This window comes from Tinamus guttatus, unplaced genomic scaffold (genome assembly GCF_059628265.1).
Source record: "Tinamus guttatus ecotype Peru unplaced genomic scaffold, ASM5962826v1 Tinamus_guttatus_pri_ptg000710l, whole genome shotgun sequence".
Classification (NCBI taxonomy): Eukaryota; Metazoa; Chordata; class Aves; order Tinamiformes; family Tinamidae; genus Tinamus; species Tinamus guttatus.
This window is the reverse complement of record NW_028289244.1, coordinates 4,396,576-4,419,575: the sequence shown is the minus strand read 5'-3', so window position 1 is coordinate 4,419,575 and position 23,000 is coordinate 4,396,576. Positions and strand designations below refer to the sequence as shown.

The 23,000-nt window shown below is 43.2% G+C and overlaps 1 protein-coding gene and 1 long non-coding RNA gene across 2 annotated transcripts; both read right to left on the bottom strand.

Moving 5' to 3' along the window:
* Positions 1-526: 526 nt before the first annotated feature.
* On the bottom strand, positions 527-1,692 carry LOC148591778 (uncharacterized). The gene is made up of 2 exons (XR_015914026.1): positions 914-1,692; positions 527-866 (listed from the first exon to the last, which is right to left on the bottom strand). It is a non-coding gene; the product is annotated as an uncharacterized LOC148591778 (long non-coding RNA).
* Positions 1,693-2,207: 515 nt separating this feature from the next.
* On the bottom strand, positions 2,208-12,319 carry CANX (calnexin). Its single transcript, XM_010218419.2, has 14 exons — positions 12,121-12,319; positions 11,613-11,686; positions 10,986-11,044; positions 10,514-10,655; positions 9,099-9,180; positions 7,473-7,665; positions 6,199-6,388; positions 5,499-5,612; positions 4,863-5,019; positions 4,336-4,551; positions 3,793-3,912; positions 3,563-3,698; positions 3,320-3,417; positions 2,208-2,628 (listed from the first exon to the last, which is right to left on the bottom strand). The coding sequence occupies exons 1-14, from the start codon at positions 12,304-12,306 to the stop codon at positions 2,575-2,577; spliced, it is 1,821 nt and encodes a 606-aa protein (XP_010216721.1). The 5' UTR covers positions 12,307-12,319; the 3' UTR covers positions 2,208-2,574.
* Positions 12,320-23,000: the final 10,681 nt, after the last annotated feature.

Below are 23,000 nucleotides of genomic sequence, written 5' to 3'. Positions count from 1 at the left end.
GAATCCATCCTCTCCAACAGCTGCAGCCCCATCCAACCCCCCCTCAGGGACCCAAAGGTGTCTCAAACCTGTAAAACTTGGAGCTACTAAGCAGAGCTGCAGTACTTGGGGAAAAAAAGCCATGCTTTACAGGCCTTCTTTATCTACTGCTTCTGTAGAAAGTAGCTATCTCCAAGTGTGTTTTTTTTTTTTTTTAATAGAAAAAGAATAGTCATTCTAATGTTAAATTGAGTGACCCAAGTGAGAATGCAGGATAAGAAGTAACATTTAAATTGTCTAACTTAAGTCTTCATTTATTGTAGTGATTACTCAAGAAGCATACACTAAGGTATCAAAAAAGCCGTAACATGCAGACAGGAGACCTTTTCAGGAGATCTAGCAGAAGCAAACGTAGATTTACAGTTAGCTTTAATATAACACTATCTAAAAGCTGATAGCAGATCTTAAATTTGTTTTTTATGCTTTGAAAGAACATGTATGCACAAGAACTGTCCAGGAATTTAAGGCAATTTGCATATTAAGATCAAAAATACTGATTAGATTACAGGTTTATGTTGTGCTCAGAATTGTTAGCTGGCTTGAAACTATTTATATTTACTTCATCTCAAAGGACTGAGAGTCATAAAAAGCAGCTGCTCCTTGATAAAAATACAGTCCTGAGAACGAGCTAGTAGCAATGCTTAGGCGATGACATCTTCCATGTCAGAGTATAAGCTATTTTGGCAGTAAGGAGCATTATCTACCAGGTGCTCCACAAGCAGAGGCATTCTAAACATGCAATAGCTCCCAACACAAGCTGGAGGTTACTTCCAGTATCTTGCTTGCAATGGTTTATCTGCACACTGCAGAAAGAGCAAGAAATCCTGCTAAGTTTGTGTGGTCTTTAGTATTTCCAACACAACTACTAAGGGACACAACATAAGAACAGGCAGCAAAAGATGTTTTATAAAAAAAAAAAAATCCTGAACTTTTTAGTAATTGGTTAGATTTTCTGCAAGGTAATTAGAACACTTTCCTCCCCCAGCCCTGGGAGTTATTTCCCACACGATAGCTATGACCTACCCGAAACAACACTGGAGTGTTTATATTCAGTGCAAGAAGAGTAATTTCAGGACATTTAATTCACTCTAAACAAAGGCAAAAGCTTATCTATATAGACATCCAAACTGCAACATATTTGGTACAGTGTAATGAAGTTACATAGATTTAACCCTCAGAGGTATGCTCTTGTAGTGATCACCTGCATTCCACAAAAAAAGTGTTTGAAACAGTATAGTATTGTAGACTCAACACTTAAAAAAAATTTATTCATCTGGAATTGGAACTCCCTAACATTCACAATATAATTTAGGATGCATTTGTTACATGAATAGAAGATAAAAGACTTGAACAGTTTCACATACCAGTTAAGAGATTCCACATGCTCCTTCCCCATCTACAAATACTGACATCTCATTTTTGTTTTGTTTTTTTCCTTAGATACTCATTTCGACTTGTGTATCTGACCACCCCTCCTGTTTCTACAGGAGCAGACATACAGTGATAGCAGTGAGAGGATACAGGACACTGTCCTATCCAGTGCTTGGACCCTGGAAAGGAGCGGACCTAGCTATAAGGTTTGACAATGAGCTGAACATGAAGCACTTTTCAGCAATTGAGGCAAAGCTGCGCTCGGGGTGGGGAGGGAAGTATAGTCACAAAGGAGAGCATCAGTGACTGAACAGAAGGAAAAGGGAAAATAGTCTAAATATCCCTATAACCCTTCAGCTTTTGAGAAGAGTTCAAGGACTAACAAAATCCAATTTCTGTGGGATTAAATGCCACATTAAGATGCCCTACGCCAAATCCTAGATCATTTGTTAACACTAAGTCGGCTTTAGCCATGGACAATGCTCATATTCCATAAGACCGGTTAGCCCCTTCCTTCCACCCTTTCCTCTTCCCCTCCCTTGCAGAACAAAGTTGATTATGAAGTTTAGCTACTAGTTTTCCCACATATCCCATCTTTTCTTTTTTTTTATCTCTTTGAGGGAAAAGGGAGTGTCAACTACATCAACCATCTTGAGCATAATTATCAAATTAAGGGATATAAAGACACTGGTGCATTTAGGAATTTACATGTCTGTAAAAAAAACTAGTTATAAAACTGCATTTAACATCTAGCATTTTCAAGATTTTCATTGTTATTATTATTTTTTTTACTAATTAATATATTAAATTAAGCCATGGTTTGAGACTGTCAAAGTTCTACTAACCTACTAAAAAACAAACAGACAGAGTATTTAAAACCAAAACGAAAAAGGTTAGTTATGTTACATTCCGAAATCCACAGCCCGTTATATTAAATGCATTCTTTCTACAGGAATGATGTTTTAAAACAGATGATTGCAAAGATTTTACTGCTAGACACTCCATTACATTGGATAGTGTAACTGGAACCTGTGGATGGTGAGATCTTGAGGTCTGTCTGAGTTTCAATGTAAGGTGTCCAAGGTCCTCTCCCAGAACAGAGTTTGGAAAAAAAATTACAGATCAAGTTCTTATGATTTTTTTTTCTTTTTACTTTCTTCTTCTTCAATCTCTTCTTGGCTTTCTGTTTCTGGGTGATCTATTCACAGTCTCCTCCTCCTGCAAAAAAGTCATTTGTGTCAGCATCACGGAGATCTAATCCAAAACAGCTTTTAAAGAGACATTAAGAGGGGAGGCAAAAAATAGTAATAAAAAAAAAAAAAATCTACAAACCACTTAAATTCTAATGCAGAAATCAAAGTAACTTCTCCAAGGACCTACTGATGTTACTACCCCCCTCCTTTCCAAACACAAACACACAGAGGAATCCTTCACCTGTCACGGTGGACAAAGTGAAAGGTGGAGGATTCCTGCCCAATATTTGCCAAATGTTTAACAGCTTCCACTGCTGTGAGAATCCCTTTAACGTCAGATTAAGGGACACTCCACCCATTTTTGGGTTAGCCATTATGCCAGCACAGAACTCTTAAAGGTCACATCCTGACTGCACACAAAGCCAAACAAGCTTTTCACCCCTGGAACGTGGTCTGCATCACACAATCCCACTCCTCTCAATACAGGCACTAGGGCAGGGCCCCAGCAGGGCTTCCTGCCATGCTTCAGCTGGACAAGTGATTCCAATTCTGCAAAGCGATTGAATTCTCTCCATTTCTACAGTGGGGAGGGGGTGTTCCCTAACAGTGGGAACAGTATCACATGGGCCAGGTTAAGACTTCAGTAAGGTTGTGTAAGTTTTATACTGATTTAAGAACAATCCAGAAAATACCCTTTAAAGATTTAATGTTTTTACCTCTGATGCATGTTTCCTGTCTTCCTCCTCCTCCTCTTCTTCCTCCTCCTCCTCTTGACTAGCACTTCCTATATCAGCATCACTTTTCTGCTTCTCTTCTAAAGGAAATAAAAGTCTCACTCATTCTCCTTCCTTAATATTAATGGAATTAAGCTATTGAACAGACAATATCCACCAGTACCACTGGCTTATTATTCTAGATAGGAAATTCAAATTGCTCTAAAGAACATCTTGTTTGCCTACCTAGCTTTTCATCATTTGTTTCTTCCTCTTCCTCCTCCTCTTTGTCCCCTTTGTCTTTTTCTTCCTCTTTTTCTTCATTCATCACATCAGGTTGAGGAGCATCTGTCTTTTTGTATTCTGCAGCACTTGTCTGTTTCTGGAAAAAAAAAGTCAGTTATTTGTGAAGTTAGGACATGTTAAACTGAGTATCTTTAAGTATTCTGTTTTGTCCTACCAAAGGAAACACATACCTTCCCAGAGCAGCAGAAAAGCACAACAAGGAACACTGGCAAAGCCACAGTGAGGATGTAGACTACCCAAAGCCAGGGACGTTCTTCAGCAGCTGCCATCATCTGGCCCACAACTCCAGGCTGCAAGATAAAATGAACTGTCAAAATTCATCCTACACAGCGCCGTTTCTGCTTAGTTTGTTAACTGCTACACTGATTTCCAATAGACTTTATGCAACTTTGAACATAACTATTTCATACCTCAAACCTTAAAGCTAACCAACATAAGTATTCCTCCACAGTTTATAAACTAAAAGCTAGAATAATGGTTTAAATTAGCAGCACAGTTGACATGAGCAAAGCCCCATAAAAAGTAGTAAGCCCTCAGTGTCAACAAGTACCATAGAAACTACATACCATTAAAACTGAGGTTCCAATGGAGTTTACCATAATCTCTAGCCTTACTACATACACACACATGCATGTTTTAGTAGAAACTGTGGGAGAAAAGCAATGCTCCTACTGTTCAAGTCAGCAGCAGACAACTAAGCCTTTGTTTCTCACCTCTGCAGCACCATCAGCTGCCTTTTTCAGTCCCCATCCATCATTGGCCCATTCATCAGCCACAGCTCTCTCAGTACAGATAATAAAATTGTCAAAAAAGATGTCAGAAGTCATCGACCACAGCTCAAGTCCCACAGCACTAAAGGGAGTCATCTTGAAAGGCTCCAAATCTTCAAAGAAATCTGGATTTGGGATCTTCCTGGGTTTCCATATTCCCTAGGAAAGACACAGACATTCCACCATTACCTACTACCATAAAGTCTACGCTTTAGCTTTCATCCCACTTTGAACCAGAGAGACTAATTCACTCTCCATGCTCCAATACAGTGTTTATGGGTGCAAATCTTCATGTCCTGGGAATCAGCCTGGACTACAAAAGCATGAAGCTTAGCAAGAAAGCAGTTTGAACTGCTGCTGTTGGGTTAGACCTGCTGTTGCTGGCTTAGACCCGCTGAAATTAAGTCATATTGCTTTTTAGAAGAAAACTGCTGCAGTGGTCAACAATTTACACAAGCAACAAAACCAACCTGATAGTTCACATTATCAATCATAGGAGGCTTCCATTTGCCTTTGTAGTTTGGATTGTCCATCATAGGTCGCTGCCAGGTACCACAGCCAGGGGCTGACTCACATTTGGGATTTGCAATCTGAGGTGCCTCCCATTCACCATCCATATCCTCATCCCTGAAAACAAAATTTCAGTTTTGAAGTTTGTCCTTTTTATTTATACAGAGTAAGACTTATATCACCTCTGGGAGAATTACATTCCTAGAGTAAAATCAAGATACTGAAACTAAGGATAGCACAGGCCAGCAGATATGGACACCGCAGGAGAAATAAGGATTTCAGGAAGCGGCTTGGCAACACAAACTCAAAAAAAGCAGTCAGTCACTGAAAAACTTCAAGCACTGTACAACTGCAAAATGACTGCTCCGGTCCCATACAGCTTACAATCTTCAAAAAAAGGAGTTGAAGAATGGACATAGGAGAAAGCAAGACTGCAGGATTACTTAGATCAACTCTGTCTTCTACTTTTGAAGCAAGGAAGCCCAAGTAATAGCTTTGTTAGGGAGCAACAATGGACGAGTTTTTTTAAGAGCTGTGGAACCCTGCGAGCAAGCCACAAAGTATCTGCTGTCATTTACAAAGTGCAGCCAACCTACCAGTCCTCTGGTTTCTCGGCATCAGGATCTGCTACATATTCTGGCTCATCATCCAGCCAACCCTCTGGTTTCACAGCATTTTCATCAGGAATCTTTGCAGGAGCATCTTCATCCCTTTAAGATGGCATATTATACATTAATACATATATTAACATTTTAACCTCACTATATGATTCTGTGTATTCCGAACAAGCTAACTGCTACCAGGCAGCTTCATTTTAGGTTTTTAAGTGCAACATCATGATCTAAGAATGGAACTGCCTTGCTATCTACATTACACAGATGTTGCCTCATGGCTCAAGTCCATGTTGCACTGAGCACAGATTCAAAGGCCGAAAATCCATATCAGTTTCCAATTTAGGTTGTCAAATAATACACTCTCGTTAACAAGTTATACAATCTATAAGCATCTTATACTATCAAGAAATTATCCTTTGAGTCAAGCCAGGACAAAAATATCAGTTCAAATGTTTCTGAAAGTTTCTTGCGGTAACAGAAGTCGTAAACAGCTTTTCCTACACAACAGGGATACTATCTGCCTTCACCTACCAATATGGTAGTTCACCTGCCTAAACTGCCTGCGTTTTGATTACAACAGTGAGGTTCAGGGCCTTCTGCAAGTCATCCAAGAAGAAATTTTGGATAAGAACCGAATTCTGAAGCCAAGGCCTTCCTCAGTTCGACACCTCAAACAACTCACCAATCATCTGGTTTAACAGCATCTGGGTCTGGAATTTTTGGTCTCTCATCCCAGTCCTCAGGCTTCTGGTCATTTGGGTCTTCAATTTCCCGTGGTGGATTCACAGGAGGGGTCATATCATTTAATAAATTCCCACTATTGACAACCGCTTGATCGACCAGTATTTCAAAACTATTATCAGGATTCAAGACTGGAATGAAAAAGTCAGTGTAGTCTTTGCATTAATATATTTAGATACACATACACAGTATTTCATAAGGTACCACTCATCCTCACCATACAGCGTGAATTTCAGCAAGCAATCTAAGCTACCTTCTATTCAGAAATTGTTCTTAAATGTTGTTAATAAGCCTTTTCCTTAAGTTCAATTGGCAAGAATGATTATATACCACATCTCATCTTGTGAGAGAAAGATCTGCTGCAGGAATCCTACTTTTTGTAAGGATTTTTATAAGTTTGCTGAAAACAGAGACTTATTAATTACCAGAGCAATTTGACAAGTTTGACACAGTCTTTCTTTAATATTAAAGAAAGGTATTTACACCCATCTCCTCAGGAATAATTCTCCTGTATGCATTTATAATCTTATTACTATCATGCAAGACTTAAGTCTTTCTTATTCCTTTATCCATTGTTGTCTTTGCAACAACAATAGCAAGAAATCTTTGAGCACTTCTTGAAAGTTTTCAGTCATACCTAAAAATTGGTCAGCAGACCAGATATTTTGCTTCAAGAACTGATTTTGTAGTTGTAATACAGTAGTACAGCAGCACAGCCTGCTCTCTTACCTGAGTTAAGCTATCCAAACCTAAGTACAGAACTAACCAGCTAAAAATAGAAGCTGCACAAGGCTGACTTTAAAAATTAAACCTCAAAGCCATTGTTTCCAAAGAATGGAAGTCTGCTGGGAGATGAAATCACTATTGCTATTTCTCTCCAAGTCTAAAGCCTAGTATACCCAAAGTTATAAGCACACCGTATTCAACTACTCTAGGTATGCTCCTAATGATTTTGGATATACTCCACATATTAAGATATTCCTGACTGCTAATGTTTAAGGTCTCCTGAGTTTTCTTACATGAGTCAACATTTCTCATAAGGAAAAAGTATGCCCTTGTATGTAGCAAGGCCAGATTTTGTATCCAAAGTTTAAATGTGTTTAGCTGTATGAGATGGTGACTAGCATATTCAGTTACTCATTTGGATAATCTCACTTTTTGATTCCAAAAAGACAGAAGCAGTTTATAAGAAAGCAGAGTTAACAGTCACCGTACCCAGTGTGTAAAGGTGGGTCTTCTTATCAGTAAAGTAGTTCTTCAGGTCTGCATCAGGACGCTTTGCATGCTTCTCCTCATATTTACCAGTCTTTGGGTTCTTGTGCCGGAAGATGAAATGCAATTTGTAGTCCTCTCCACATTTATCAGGTCCAAACATGATTGTGTATGGAGTTTTGTCATGGAATTGATCCTTTCAAACAATATAAAACTTGAGTTGAAGTGAACTCAAAGTACTGCTGTTGAGCTACTGACTACTATAGGAACCGCTAATTTATTAGAAAGTTATGAAACTTATATTACAAACCAGCAACATACCATACTAAAGCTTGTATCTCAGCTACATGCTTTAAAAATCTAAGGCCAGAACTACACAGCTTCTTGACTTTGCACCTTCAGTCTCCTTTTTTCCAGATGAAAATTAATGGCTGTCCAAGAGTTATCAACGAGATGCACTTAACTTACAGTTATCACTAAATAAAAATATATTTATCTCTACATTATGGAAGAGATTAAAAGCTATCAGTAAAGAACTATTACAATACTGGTAATGAGTGGCTAACTTGTCCATCAATTTTATTCCACACAAGGAGATAAGCACCATAAGTGAACTGATATGTATTGGGTTTACAGAGTTATATATGAACTAGCCTCAATTTAAGAGTTAACCAGGCAAAATGTTACCTTTGAACACTGCAAGCAAGTCTATTTGTTCTTGCTAATGTTATTTTGATATTCAATGTACATAAAAGTGGCCAAGACAGCCGCTTGGGCTAGGCTATATAACATATAGGACTATATAGTATCATTTTGTTGAATGTGGCATCTGCATTGGTAATACAACTCCAATGAGATAGCAGAGAGAAAGGAGAAGAATGGTAAGGGACTTAATAGAAAGTCTAGAAATATGGCTAAAGAAAACCCTTGGGCTATACACAAACCTGTAACAAGGCGACTATGCAGTTAACTCTGACTGAACAGGCTAAAACGCTCAGAACAGGTTTGGATTGAGAGGAACGACTGCAAATTACTCTCAGGAACTAAGCATTAACTGTACTTTTAAGTCTTTGCAGAAGGACTGCATTCAAGGGCCACTTAAAAAGCACAGCTTAACATAGGCATCAGCAAGGCTAACCTTTAACTTTTTTTTTTTTTTTTTTCCTTTTTAAATCATATTCAATACCTCACAATGACCTCAGAAGCCAAAGTAAAGATAATAAATGCAAGGATACTTTAGTTATTGGGACTAGTTTGTTTTGAAAGATAATACATTAAATTGTCCTTCTGGGCAGTGCTTCCTATGCAAGTGTGTCTACCTACAACGGCTACTTCATAAAATACCTTGGTTTTGGTCCTAGAACCTAAAGAAATCAAAAGTGGTGCAGACTTCAGCAAAAAGAGGAGGATGTGTTTCAATACTAAGAAACTCAGGAGACCTCACACAAGTTCAAAAGATCTTGAATATTGGTCTTCTCCAAATAAAACAGTGGGAAAATACTGAAGGGAAAGTATATTGGAGATCAGGTCCTAAATATGCACCACTTCATGTGTTTCTTTAGGAAGAAGCTGAAAAGTTTTTTTTTTTTCTTTCCATGGCATAATACTTGAAGTAGCAGCATCACTCACCAGGTTCAACTCAGGAGTTTTTGAAAGCAATTTCACATAGGCCCCACCACACTCGATTCCATTTTGGAAGTTTACTTCATACCTAGTTTTGGTTTTGGGCAGAAGTGGACAATATGTTACACATGAGAGAAAAAATCACTTTCATAATTCAAGGCAACACTCTTCAAGCATGGATTCAAAGTAACACTGTTCAGTTGCTATTTGCTTCGAGTCACATGTCCAATTAGTTTTATAAACACACAAATTCTACACATTGAACATATTCAGAAGGGTCTAAGAAACAACAGGAACTAAAAACTTAGAAGACTCAATGTGAGAGGAAAGATCAAAGGAATTGAGTGCTGGTCTAGAAGATTATAATTTAGAAAAAAAATATGGTCTAGAGGATTTTAATTTAGAAAAGCACTGCCCAGCATGCAAGAGAGTGCAATATAGTTTAAGGCAAAGCAAATATTTTCCCTGTAACCGCTAGGGCAGACAAAGACAACTCAATGTGCTGGATGACCAAAACCAGAACAGTCAGACCCTAGGAAAAGCCCTGCAGGGTTGTAAGCATACAACACGATATTTAGGGATACCCAGAAGTCTGAAAAAGGCAAGATATGTGTGTCAGGAATAGGCTAACTATGCTTGAACCTCTCTCAATGCCAGCAGCTGTGGTGGGTGACCATTTAAGTTTTATTTTTAGCACTGTAGCCAAAACTAAGTGGTCATGCAAAGCAAAATGACCAATTCATCATGTTAGACAAATATGACTAGTTTACTCTTCTTTTTACTTGTAAAGTGGGTCATATCCTACACTTCAGCTCCTCTTACTGATTTTTTTTTCTCTTGCTATTCTAAGATGCATGCAAGTAGATTCTTCTACATCAGTTATGACCCAGCAGATCTAGACAAGCTGTTCTTCTGTAACAAATGATCTAAAACAAACGAAGAAACAACTGCACCTCTACCACTTTGCACATTCCACCTTGGAAAGTAGGGACAGTTTACTAAATGCACCAATTTACAGATGGACTATCTCTTGTCCAGAAGGACAAGGACTTGGACAATTAACAGTGGAAAAAATCCGTTTCACCTTATCATCACAATAAACCAAATTAAGTGAAAACTAGAGACTGGTGACCCAGTCTAGTTTTCAGAGACTACCTTCCTTTTCAGGCTTCACCACACTGCTCTTCCTTCAGGGGAAAGGAGTCATACTGCTCATAACGTGACACTGCTTCCCTCTTTATGAATTTGTGTTGCTACTTTACTGTTACTCAAATGACATAATGGTAGATAATAAGATCTTGTGTCACCCATATTCCCTAGACAACAAAAGTTCAGTTTTTGAACAACCACCCCAGCCTGCTATGTCATCACTGAATAATGAACACTGTAATAACAAACACTGAAAGTTATCTGTTACTTACTGTATAATAAGGGGTTTGGTATCAAATACAAAGGGCTTTGAAAGTTTGGATGAAATCGCATGATGTTTGGCTCGGGTTACCAGTACAAGCCCCTTGTCTCCAGGAAGCCTCGTGTCCTTCATATCTTGAACTTCCCATTTACCTGAGGAGGAGGGAAAATTATCTGCTACCAAAATTTATTCAAGACCGTCTTTAACTTCAAACGAGAAAGTCAGTATTCTGTACTATCCCACAGGGTCTTTCTAAAGTTATTACCATAACATCTTCACTAAAAATGTTTAACACCTTTAAGTGGATTGTTTGGCTAAATTAGGACATTTTGTATTATTAGCCATGTATACAAACATTTCCCTTTTTTATATAGGAAATATTATCTCATCTTGAAAACTGAAAACAAAGATTTGCACCTCTTTAGAAATGACGAAGACATCAGAAGTAGCTACTGTTTGCACAAAACCTAGCTAGCACTCACCATCATATTTGGCAATCTCATCATCTGTATCATCTTTCTTTGCTTTGGAAAGGATCCACCTAGAAGGAAGACATCCATTGGTCAGAAAGACAGGGATTTTTTTCCCCTTTTCTCAAAAAAACTGATTTACTTTTCCTTTTTATCTTCCCACTTGCTCTTAAAAAAAAAAAAAAAAAAGAGAGAGAGAGAGAGAGAGAGAGAGAGAGAGAGAGAGAGAGAGACAGCCCTTAGAAGAGAGATCCTATGACTAAGTCCTAGAGTCTAGATGCCCTCCAGAGTTTTGTTCCTTGAGCCTGGATAATTCTCTAGAATCACTGTCAGAGCGTCTGGCTCTTGTAAAAGTTCCCACTAAGCAAGTTTCTAGTACCTCTCTATCCTAACTTATTACCTGAAGAACTTGCAGAAAGTATAATTACAAGGATTAAAACAGTATAGTATATAACACTTTCCCCTTATTAGCACCTAAGGATATACTAGTTTAGCCCAGCACTTTAACAGCCTGCATTATGGACCCACTGTTCTAACCCACCAACCATTGCCATTTGATTCAGTTTTGAAGAGCACAGGCTCTAGGTGGTACTAAATTTAGTTATTTGTCATACATTGCATTCTACAGATTATATTTACCCATCCAGAGTTCCTTTATCAAAGGTTTCTGCAAAATAAACTTCGCCCGTTGGGACAGGCACCTTGTAGGTAACCTATTGAAGAAAAAAAGATATTTAATGCACAATTAAAATTATATTCTCCCACTCCAGAAATCAAAAAGCAATAAATGCATGTACAGCTCATTTCTCCACTGTACTGGAGTTTACCTGAAAAACTCCATCAAGATAAATATAAAAATTATGTACATGCTGCTTATGCCAAGCCATTGTGTTCTTGTCTGCAGCTAAAAGTGAAGTGTATATCTCCTGATAAGCACACCACAAATTTCAAGTGTGGATCCAAGTCTTCAGAAAGACAGAGGACAAAAGAGAACAGGAATGATGCACCTAAACTTAATTCCAAATCTTACTCCTAGGCAAGATTTCTTAATTTAAAAGACATTCAATATGAACACCAATATCTCTAATCAGACCCATATTACCTACATCACGACCTAACTTGATTTAAGAGCATGTCCATGGCAAACCTTTGGAGGTGGTGGTGGAGCACTGCTTTCAGACTTTGACTCTTCTATCTCCTCAATGGCATCATCCAAGTCATCCTCAATATCAACCACATCATCAATATCATTGTCATCTTCCATGTCATGTGCCTGGACAGCCAGCATTCCAAGAGCTAGCAGTGTCACACACAGCAGCCATTTCAGCTCCATGATCTGAATACAAGACACAAGAAATAAAACAGGTCAAACTAGTGCTGCACAAAATAAGTTGCTCTGCTTTTTGTATATGAACAAATCTCCTATACAACAGGTGAAATGCCTTGTCCCATCGTGAGAAAAAAGGCCCAATCTTATAGTAAGAGAATTAAACATGTCTGACTAGTTGAGATGGCTATAAAAATCCTCTTGGACATGAATACAGCAAAGCGGAAGTATTTACTGCAAAACAGATGTTAATAGACTAGAGGAGCACGTGCCTGAGATCTGCGGATCACACTGCACAAGTGTCAGAATTTTGCTGCTTTTACACTGCCAGAGGCCATGAGCAGGACAGCAGACATGTACACAGTACAACCCCTACACTTGTAAAGAGGCTGAACAGAAAACCTATTTCCTGCTTTTAAAGAATTCAAAGCATGCCAGGAAAGAAGTGACACTTCCATTCAGTCAGGCATTTACTTAGTAAGGTCCTTCAAGCACAGTGAAGCAATCATTCCTCTGTTCTTTCACCTGCAGAACACTGGTGTTTGCATTCACCATTTCTTTTCCCCATGATTTATTTTGGAATTACAGCAAGTGATCAGTACTACTACTAGTAGAATGAGAACAGACAGTAGAATGAGGCTCCCCTCATTCTCTGTATTAAAGGGATGACAAAAAACCTGAAGGCTCAACACAATTAAGGAGTCCCACCTCAACTGGTCTACAGCTTTCAACTGTGACTTGACTTTCTTGCCCAAATTGGAGTTGCAACTGAGGATATGTATGTGCAGAAGTAAACTCAGCTTGAGCCCAAACACACTTTCCTCTCTCACCTGCCTCGGGCTGTAGCCACGTAGGTTCACAAACAACCCCGAGCCAAGAGGGCCCGTAAGGGTTATGCTAAATTACAGTTATGCTAAGAAAGAGATTTTCTACTTTCTGAAGTTTGCCAAGGCAACTAAAAGCTTAAACTGCAAATTATTATCAACACCATCCAATATACCAAAAATCAGCTGCATACCAGGCCTCTTAGATCCTTTAGGTTACTTCTAGTGGCAGAAGGGATGTTTTATAACTACAACAAAACCGTATTTTGAAGATCTATGCTGAGGTCATGCGCAGTTTATCACTCCAGCAACGTGCAATTGCAGCCAGTTTTCTAACAATAGTGACGGCCTCGAGGATTACGGTCTAAATACACGTTCCCAACGCTCCCGCTGCCCCAGCACGGGCAACTGCACCAAAACAGCTCGGAGCCAGAAGGACACAGCTCACAGCATGAGCAGCTGACAAAAAACTTAAGTGTTGCTACATGAGCAGACCCTGTTGTTGTTTTAGTGCAATGCACAGCCAGGACGGAAAACAGTTACAGACCTCACACACTCATTGATCCCATTACGAATGAGAGAACCACCACACAAAAGAATGGAAATTGTGCAGCACTTTCCCATCCTTGGACACACAAGTTCCTTCTGCATGGACACTATGCCCTGAATGAGCTTGCGCCCACAGCGCAGAGAGCCCAAAACTCCATTTGGAAGAGCATTCCTTACTCCAAATTCAGTCTATGCACCTGAAGCAAGTAGAGTATAGACCACAAGGGCACGTTTCCAAGAGGAGAGTTTTCTTGTACCTTACATGAGAGCTTCACTTAAAGTATATTTTTAAGCAGCAAAAGGTGGGAGTGAGATTCTAGCCCACATTTCACAACTGCTTTCAAACTTATATCTGTTAGGTAGAACGAGCACTTAGATTTTGGGGAGATATTACAAGGAAATCCATCTCCAAGTGGACACTAAGGTTTAAGATAAGCTAATGTTTTCCCCACCTTCCAAGGAGGGAGTTTTTGCATAGCTCCTCCCTAGCTTGTGCAAAGGGCATTACCATTGGTTCAGCACACAGGAATCCCTTAAGCAATCTCACTACCAGCTGAACAGCAGTACCTTTGGGGGAAAGAACAGGACTAGCTTTCATGGCACTACACTGACCTCACACCCATGAGCTGCCTACTTTACAATCCTGCCCTAACTAGGACCCTTCGGAAGCATCCGTCAGCCCCAAATGGATTTTACTTAGTGCTGGCACTTCCCGAGCACAGAAGCGGCAACAACCGTGGCCTGAGGACAGTTATTTCCCTAGCCTGATTCTGCAGTATGTCCGTTTGCTACGGGCCAGCTCACTCCCGGGATTCCTCCAAAGCAGCCCAGTAAACCCAGCCAGTCACAGCAGGGACCCTCGCAGCAAGGGCAGAAGCTACTTCATTCCAGCCGAGCTCCTAGCACAGCCCTCTGCACCTACCCTGCACATCTGCATTTAAGAGCTGTGGTACTATAAGCTTGAGGAACTTTGTTTTAAGCAAAAATAACTACCCGTTCAAGCCCCAAGGCACACTTGAAAAAAGAAAAATAAGAACATGAAGCTAATCCAGTTTCACGTCATTGCTTCTTTATAATCACTGGCAAGCAATTTTCACGAGTTTACATCCCGAAGAAAGCTGTTTAAGACACCTCCTACGCATTAAGCCAGTCCCAAATTCAACAGGAGTTATTTGTACACCTTGAGCATCAACTGGCAGCACCTCCAGCAAATACTGCTTGTCCCACCAAGCTTCTTACTGTGTTAACCCATAACAATTTACACTATGAAAGAAAAAGACAGTATGTTCTCAGAAGAGCAATTTAAGCAAAGCACAAATTTTTGATGTTTAAAAATCAGGTTCAACCCACAACAGATGCACTGCTACGAGAGGAAAATTTCAACTCCAGTTCACACAGTCCTTAGGGACACAATATAAACATGATTATGCTCTAGTAAATTAGGTTATTCCTAAATAGGAGGAGAAGGAAAGGAGACAGAGGGCCGGGGGAGAGATAAGGAGACAATTTAACAGAAGGAGGCAGATAAAACCTTCCCCCCACCCTCCCCATAAGAAAAGCTAAAAACCATGAAGCTCTACCTAAAGTTTAACTTGCTGTCAACTATAAGTGCTCAGTTAGTCACCTAAAACATAACGCAGCCCCCAGGACACCACCTTCTCTTCAGCTGGGAAACCTCTCCATAGCAGTAGTGTCCAGTTTCTAAGCACTTGTCATCATTAACCACTTCTGAAACTCGGCCTGCATTTCCATTCCCAGGTTTAACTATAATATTTCTGAAGGTTACCCTGTTTCTGACCAGGCAGCTGCCCAAAGCTTCTCACAATGGAAGCCTTTCATGGTAGGCAGGAGCTTCCCAAGTCTCCATTCCACTTCAGAGAACTCATTTCTACCATGCAACACTGCTACAAGGCACAGACCTCACCTGCCTTTCCCACGTGCCCTTCAGACGTTGGTAGCCACCGGCACACGGCTTGTAGAGAAGGGAAACTACTGTGACATAAACCAAAGTACTAACCAGGGAAAGGGCTTGAGGTCACCAGGGGTAACAAATCTCTTGTTCTATGCCTGGGTGTTCATCCAGTCAGCTCGCACACTATAAACAGGATAATTTACATTTAAGCAGTATTCACTAATTGCTAAGTGATGAAGGCTGAAACATTTTCTCTGGGAACATATGGTAGATCTACCAGTGCACCAGAAATGGACACCTAAATCCACTGCCCTATGTACGATCACTTTCTACAGTGGTAAAAACTAAAAAAGTTGGAATGAGATTCAGGGACAGCATCTACTCCTTGCAGTAAGAGTAGCACTCTCACTTTATAGCATCTTCTTTGGATTCCGAAGCCTTTGCAGAGATCATGCAGACTCAGAGATTTTTCTTAATTAACTTTTTACAGGGTATAAAGGCTAAAGATCTTCTTAATTTTTGGTATGACACTGAAAATTCTGTATAGCAAATAACTACCAGGAACCTCTTAAGACATGGCAGGTGGGACAGACAGCGAATGGATCCACCTGTTGGGTCCTTTGTTTTCACACTTCCAAAAGCCACAGCTGAGGAGGCCACTTCCTTGTCAGGTTAAGCAGAGCCTGATAAACCAGTTTAATCATCTCCTTGGTTACTGATCTATTTGAGTCATTCATCAAGCCAGCAAATATTTCAGACACATCTGCATTGTCACTAAATATCTTGTTTAACTTTAAAAAGAACAGCCTGACGAAAGAGATCTTAAGAAGTACTATGAATTATATCATAGCCACATGACTGCAAGAGTATCAATTGTTTCTGTCTTGACAGGACCTCATTTCAGAAGCCTTTAATTGATAAAGTTACAAATGGCAAGTGTATTTGGCTAAAGTATCTGCAGAACAAAATTTGCCAGGAAGTTCTCCACTTCCAAATACCAGATTTCAACATGGTACTTGCAGTGGAAGCGTACTGGAAAAGACAAACACAAACCATCACACGAGGCAAGAACTACAGGAAAAGGATTCAGAGACAGAAATAAAGAAATCCAGTGTGCAAAACAGAGGTAGAGGCAGCTATCCTGCTGCAGGAGGATTTTTTTTTTCTTCTCTTTTCTCCTGTTTCTGAGTAGGGTCTTGGCTACCCCCCTTGATAAATCCCCTGGGTTCTTGAAGTCACTACCTTCTTTGAGGCACCCCATGTTCCCTTCACTGGGGACATCTGCCCCCAGCTGTGCCAGGGTAACCACAGGCACAAGGGGAACCAACACCTGTTTTGAGGCAATTACAAGGCTTTCTATAATGTTATTTCCACTCTCCATCAATTCCCTAGCCAAACCAGCACAAAGATTCAAAGAGATAAGGGCAGGACAAGCGCTGGCACTGTGAGCTAGCAAGTGGCCATGGATAAAGGAAATCATGCGCTCGGCAGCAGCGCCCGCTTAATGTCATCTTCCCTTGTCCAAGGCCCAGCTGCCCTTAGGCGGACTCGGGAGATCTACAGCCAAGCCTAGCAACCAATTTTGTGGCCACCATTTCAGAAACCAGCAAGTTACCGTCCACTCCTCTGGCAGGAGCAGTCTCATCTGCATTATATGAACCGCTACAAATACGAACAAAATGTTTTTCATTTAAGTGCTTAGCTCCGCAGTTGGATATTTCCACGGTTGGCAAGGTCTTGGTTTTAGCGTGGTAGCTCAGCGAGCAGCAGACAAGGCTCAATGAGAACTGCTGGGGGGAGCACTGAACATGAGGGCCTTTCCAGGCGGGGGCGGTTAAGACACTGCTACGTAAGAGTTCATTAAAGTCTGAGAGAGGATCAGCTAAACCTTCTCTCACAGAGAAGGAGAGCTGCACACGAAGAGCTGCCTTCTGTTTGGGTTGTAAGGAGCATAAAGCAGGTAATGAAAGGTGACAGCAACAACGCTCGCTTTAATAAGCATTTCAAATATGCCAGTTGCTAAAAATAACAGGCATCAGCGCAGACATAGTAAAGGAGAAAACACCATGTACTGTTTGTCAGCGAAGAGATCATTCATGCAGAACTGGAAGTCCTTGGAGGGCAGAGACAGAACTGCAAGGTTTTTGGACTGCAAAACAGATGGGCTGTTAGGGAAATTATAGAAGGGGGAGAGCTGGAGATGCCCCAAGATTTTCCAAACTGTTATGCTTAGAAATGAATTCAAGTTTGCGCTGCAACAGAGTTAATTCCAGAGAGAACCAGGTATTGTTACAATCATTACTAGGGACAGAAAAGGAAGTAAAAACTAAATACAAGCTTTAAGGATTTATTATATAGAGGATTTATTTTTACACAGAGGAAGTGCTGGGACACATCATATAAAACAGCACTTTAATGGAAGGGGAAGCTCTCTTAGCATTCTGCATTAGCTTTCCCTCTTAGGGAGGCACTAGATGCTACGTTACAAGCTGAACACAAGATGTACATTGTTTCCTGGCATGTGCAGCATATATGCATTCCCTACATAACTCATCTTTCTAGATTTTTTTAATGGAAGTATTGAAACTTAAGTTTAGCCCAAAGGCTCTAGTTTTGCTCAGTATTTTGGAAAGTCTTTTTAATATGATCAAACCAACAGTAAGCCCTGGAAGGGAGTTTATGAAGTCATGTCAACTGCAGTGTCAGTGTGGAGCATGATATAGCATGGTATCTTATTATGTTTTCTTATACTCCAATACACCTCCCCTGTTACCTGATGATATGTAAAGAGCCCAAACCCCCGTAAGATAAAGCATCCCACAAAACTAGTTAATAAACTACACTTGACATGTTAAATAAAAATTTTTCACCTAGAGTGGGTAGGGAAACTAGAATAATTTTCAGACATCCCAACATATTCCAAATAAAGTCAGCAAAAAGGATTTACTTGATTCTGTGCAGAAACATTTAGGTTGCATTACTAGCAATAGTGAAGTGTGGACCTTACTGTAACTGCTGTTAATTAATACTTAGCTGGTTCCCTACACAACCAAGTCACCTGCAGCCTCTCCCATTCTAGAGCCTAGAAAGTTCTCAACCACAAAAACCAAATGTGAAAGTTCATTCTTTAACACCAGGACAGACAAGAAGGCAGAAAACTATCTTCACGTTAATTCATTTTTTTTAAGCACATAGCACAGTTAGGCCCAGAAACAAGGCGGCAGTTCTCAGTTACACACGCTACACGCCCAGCACAGAAACAATAACCAGGGGCCAAACCAAGGCTACATTTTAATCCTCGAGTCGCTCCGCTGCTGCGGCCTCCTCTCGGCAGCCTCATCTCCACGGGGCCTCCCCCACTTGTTGGGCCTCTAGTTGGGCATCGTCACCCCCCTCCTTCCAGAGGCTTCTGCTTCCGCTCCCTCCGCGCGAGGCTGCCACATGCTGCGGCCTGCGCTGCCCCTCTCCCCCCAGCACGCGGAGCCGCACGGTTAAGCCCCACATTTTGGCATTTGCAAGCAGAAAAAAGCGACCTCCCTCCTCCAGTTACCGACATGAGGGCCCCAGGCCCACGCGCCCCGCAGGAGGGCAGCGCAGGCCGCATCACCCGCCTCGTGCCACAGGCCCTGCCCAGCCCCGAAGCTGCTGGAAGAGCCGCTGCTCCAGCGGGGCCTGCGCCGCCCCGGGGCCGCCCCGCGCCGCACGGCCCCCCCCCCGCCCCCGGCGGTGCCGCTCGGGGCCCTCGGCTGCTCCAACCTCTCCGAGGAGGAGGAAAGGGGAGGGAGGGGGCGCCGATCACCCCCTCCCCGATCTGCCGCACGGAGCCTCAACGCCCCCTCCCTCCCCCCCGTACACACACCGGGCCCAGTCCCCTCATCCCCGCCAATATCCCGGCATGCCCCGCGCTCCCGCTCCCCCAAGGCCGCGGCGCGGCCCGGTGGCTGCGGCAAGTTGCGGGGGGGGGGGGGGGGCTCCACTCACCTCTCCGCGCGCCCCCCGCAGCGCCGCCCGCCGCAGCCGCGCGCGCTCCCGCCGCCGCCCGCGCCCCGTCACGTGCCCGCGCGCCCCGCGCCGCCGCCGCCGCCCGCCTATCTACCGCGCGCAGGCACCGCCCCCGCCCCGCCCCGCCCCGCCTCCCTCATTGGCCGACAAAGCGCCCGCCCGCCCACTCCACCGCCCGTCCGCCGCTCCCATTGGCTGGCGGCGCCGCCGCTCAGCGACGCGCCCGCCTCAAAACACGCCCCAACGGCGCTTCCCTTCGTGGAGCGCGGCGATTGGTCGGCCGCCTTGCAGGAAGTGCGCGCCCATTGGCTACCCCGCGGCTGGCCGTTGAAAGGGGGGTGGAGAGCCCGCGGATTCCTTGTCCCTGGGCGCTGCGGCGCTTAAAAGGGCAACGCCGGGCGGGGGGGCCCGGGGTGCGGGACGGCGCTCGCCGGGGACCCTGTGGCCCGGGCGGGACCGCGGGCGTCACCTCGAGAGCGGCGCTGCGGGCGCCGCAGGGACCCACGGGCCCTGCTGGGGGCCACGGGCCGCTGCCCGCCCCAGCCCCGGGCTCCACAGTGTTAAGCACCAAATCTGTCTCTATTAAATAGTCTAATAAATAGTCTTGTGTTTCACCCCTTGGAAAGGATTGTTTTTTTCGTTATATTCACCCAGGATTTTATATATTAAGAAAAAAAAAGGTGCTGCTCCGTTGCGAGCTGCGGTTTGAAGAAGCGCAGTGCAGTGCAGGTTCCAGCCTGCCTGAGCTCGGCCCATGGGAGCGCCCGGAGTCGGAGCCATCCGCGTATGAACGCGGAACGTCTGTTTGCCCCTGTGGCTGGAGAAGCCCGGGGAAGGCAGGAAATTCTGTCCCTGATGTTCGGATGGGAAGGCGGGAAGAGGGTGATGGGTGTCCATGGAGCTTGGGGGGTCCCCGTCTCCAGCCGCCCAGCACGAGGCAGCATGAGGTGGGGATAAGCAGGGAGCTGGGAGAGACTCGTGTCCGTGACCCTGCTCCGGGCTCCATCCGAACGGCTCCAGCCGAGCCCGGCGCGATGGAAACCTGGGCGAAGCCGCCGCGCGGGGCCGTGGGCTGCAGCCTCCTCCTGCAGGTACCTGCAGGTGTTCCCTGAGGATGGCAAATTCAATATTGCGAAGGGGAAGGAGAAAGACAGAAAGAGGAGGCTTCTTTTTTTTTTTTTTTCCCTGTAAACACAAATCTGTTTTGAGTCGACACAATGAGTCAGCAGCACAAGTCTCCCCACAGAGAAATTTCCACTACATTAGGACAAAGCTAGCAGGGGCCCAGCGTTTGGAAATAAGGCTCAGCATAAATGAAAGCAGCAAATCCCCGTTTGCACTGAGTTTTGGAGTCAAGCACTCCCATTTTTTGTTTGTTTGTTTGTTTTTTTCCAGAAAGCCTCCAACCTGGCTCCTAAACCTCCCCACGGCCTCATCTGCACCCAGAGGCTGAGCAGAAGATGCCAGGCAGACGGGCAGAGAAGCAGCCACAAACATTCAGCACGTGAGACACTGAGCCCCTTAATTACCAAACTAAAAACACCACGGAGGAGTTTTTACACACTTTAAACAACACTTGAAAGAGTAACAAAGAAGTATAATTTAGCAGTCCCCCCCAGTCTAGGCACAATCCAGTTTCTTACCAAATACCCCCAAAATTTCCTCTTTTGAAACAGGTCGTTCATGCTAGGGAGCAACTAAGGATAACCCGATATGAAGCTATTGCTCTGATCCGCACACGCCCCGGGAGGTCAGACACTCCCCACAGATGCCTCTCCTTTCTCTCTCCCAAAAGAGACAACATTCCTTCCTTTTCCAACCTGCTGAATCACAGGGCAGACAGGCGGGCGGCCCTGCAGCCCATGGCTGCCCGTTCTGCTTTGTCATGGGGGCGAGAGGATAGCTGCAAGTTAAAAGAAACACACAATCCGCTAAAAGGACATCCTGCATTGTGATTTTTGAGGCGTTTGAGCTTAGATAAAAGACATATGCACTCAACATGAGGCAGTTAGATGATCCAGGAAAAGAGAAAAATAGAGAAAAGGAAGAGGAGAGGCATGCAAAGGGATTTAAGTGCTTTGGCAGCTGTGAACGTGGTATTTTTAGCCCAGTCTGTGGAACGCCAGGGACAGGGGTGACGAAAGAAAAAGGGATAACAGAGACCACACAGCAAACACAACATTGTCCAAGGAAAGCGCTTAGGCGCGCGCAGGCTTGAGCACAAGAGGTTTGTCCGGATTCACCACTAAACTCCCGGGGAGCACCTTGTTCTCTGTGTTTGGAAGCTAATTCTGCCAGCCATGAAACAGGCAGGATGGCTAAGCCAGAAAAGTCTGATGTTTAGGTTCCCCATTCAGAATACGTTGGATTCAGAGCTGAAGGGCAGTCCACAGTTCAGGAGCGAATGGCAGCGTTGAATAACTGCCCTGTAGGGGTACTTTTCTGGCCCTGCCTGTTCATCAGGTAGAAAAACGTGCCTGTTTTCAGCAGGTACTTTCCGTTCATAATCCTCCTTAATGCATTGCCACAGCGCTTGAGCTCTGCTTGCGTGTCCAGCATTAGGAGCAGATCTTTTCAGATCTCATTCTCCTCTGGAAAACTGGCAAGCGGTGAGTGGAAAATAAAGCAAGGCAGGAGACGCAGGACGTTAGAGACACTGCAGTGACCGACAGCAGGCAGTAAGAGCCAATGACCAGCAGGAGAACGCTGACTTTTGCTCTTTCAAACTTTGAACCGCAGTAGGGAAGACAAGCCCACATCTCTGTACAGGGCAATGTCCATGCGCTCTGGTTCGCTTTCCATGGAAAACACATTTCTTTACAATGAGGTCTCCGGAGAGAATCCCTACTGAGGAAAGAGCAAGGCAAGATGCACTGCTGTTATCAAAGCAGAGAGGCCCAAATGTCTTAAAAAAAAAAAAAAACTAAGTTAAAAAAAAAAACATTTTCAAAGGTAAGAAAAGCAAATGTAAGAAATGTTAAAAATTAATTGTAATAAGGGGAGGAAGTTAAGTAGCAAAAAGAAGCACAATGAAGCAGAGTCGGAGCACTACCAGGTGGCTGGGAAGAGGCAGGGAGACACGGTAAGGAGTGGAGGAAGACGAGCAACCCGTCTGATATCATAAGGGCAGGAGAGGCCAGGAAATGATCCTGTGATTTCTTACAGAATTTACAGGAAACTTCTTGCACCCAGAAACCCAGAATATTCAACAGAAGATAAGCAGTGCAAGTCTGGCCTTGATGTACGATAAGGAGCCCCCACAAGTGGTTTTCTTGGGTTGTATCGCAGCTTTCACAGCTCACGTAAGCGTGGCACCAGCTTGCCAGGCACACTAGCTGTGCCCCTTTCCATAAGAACTGCTGTGGACTAGGCCTTGAGAGCCTCCTTCGAACGTCCCCAGGCTGTGTCCTCCC

What these genes read in the sequence shown, in the direction of transcription:
- CANX (XM_010218419.2), bottom strand. Translation starts at nt 12,306, where the DNA reads ATGGAGCTGAAATGGCTGCTGTGTGTGACACTGCTAGCTCTTGGAATG. An exon ending in GACCCACCTTTACACACTGG is followed by an intron (nt 6,389 to 7,472) that starts GTACGGTGACTG and finishes TTTTCATTCCAG; the next exon opens with TCTTGAATCCTGATAATAGT. An exon ending in GCCGAGAAACCAGAGGACTG is followed by an intron (nt 5,020 to 5,498) that starts GTAGGTTGGCTG and finishes TTTTGTTTTCAG; the next exon opens with GGATGAGGATATGGATGGTG.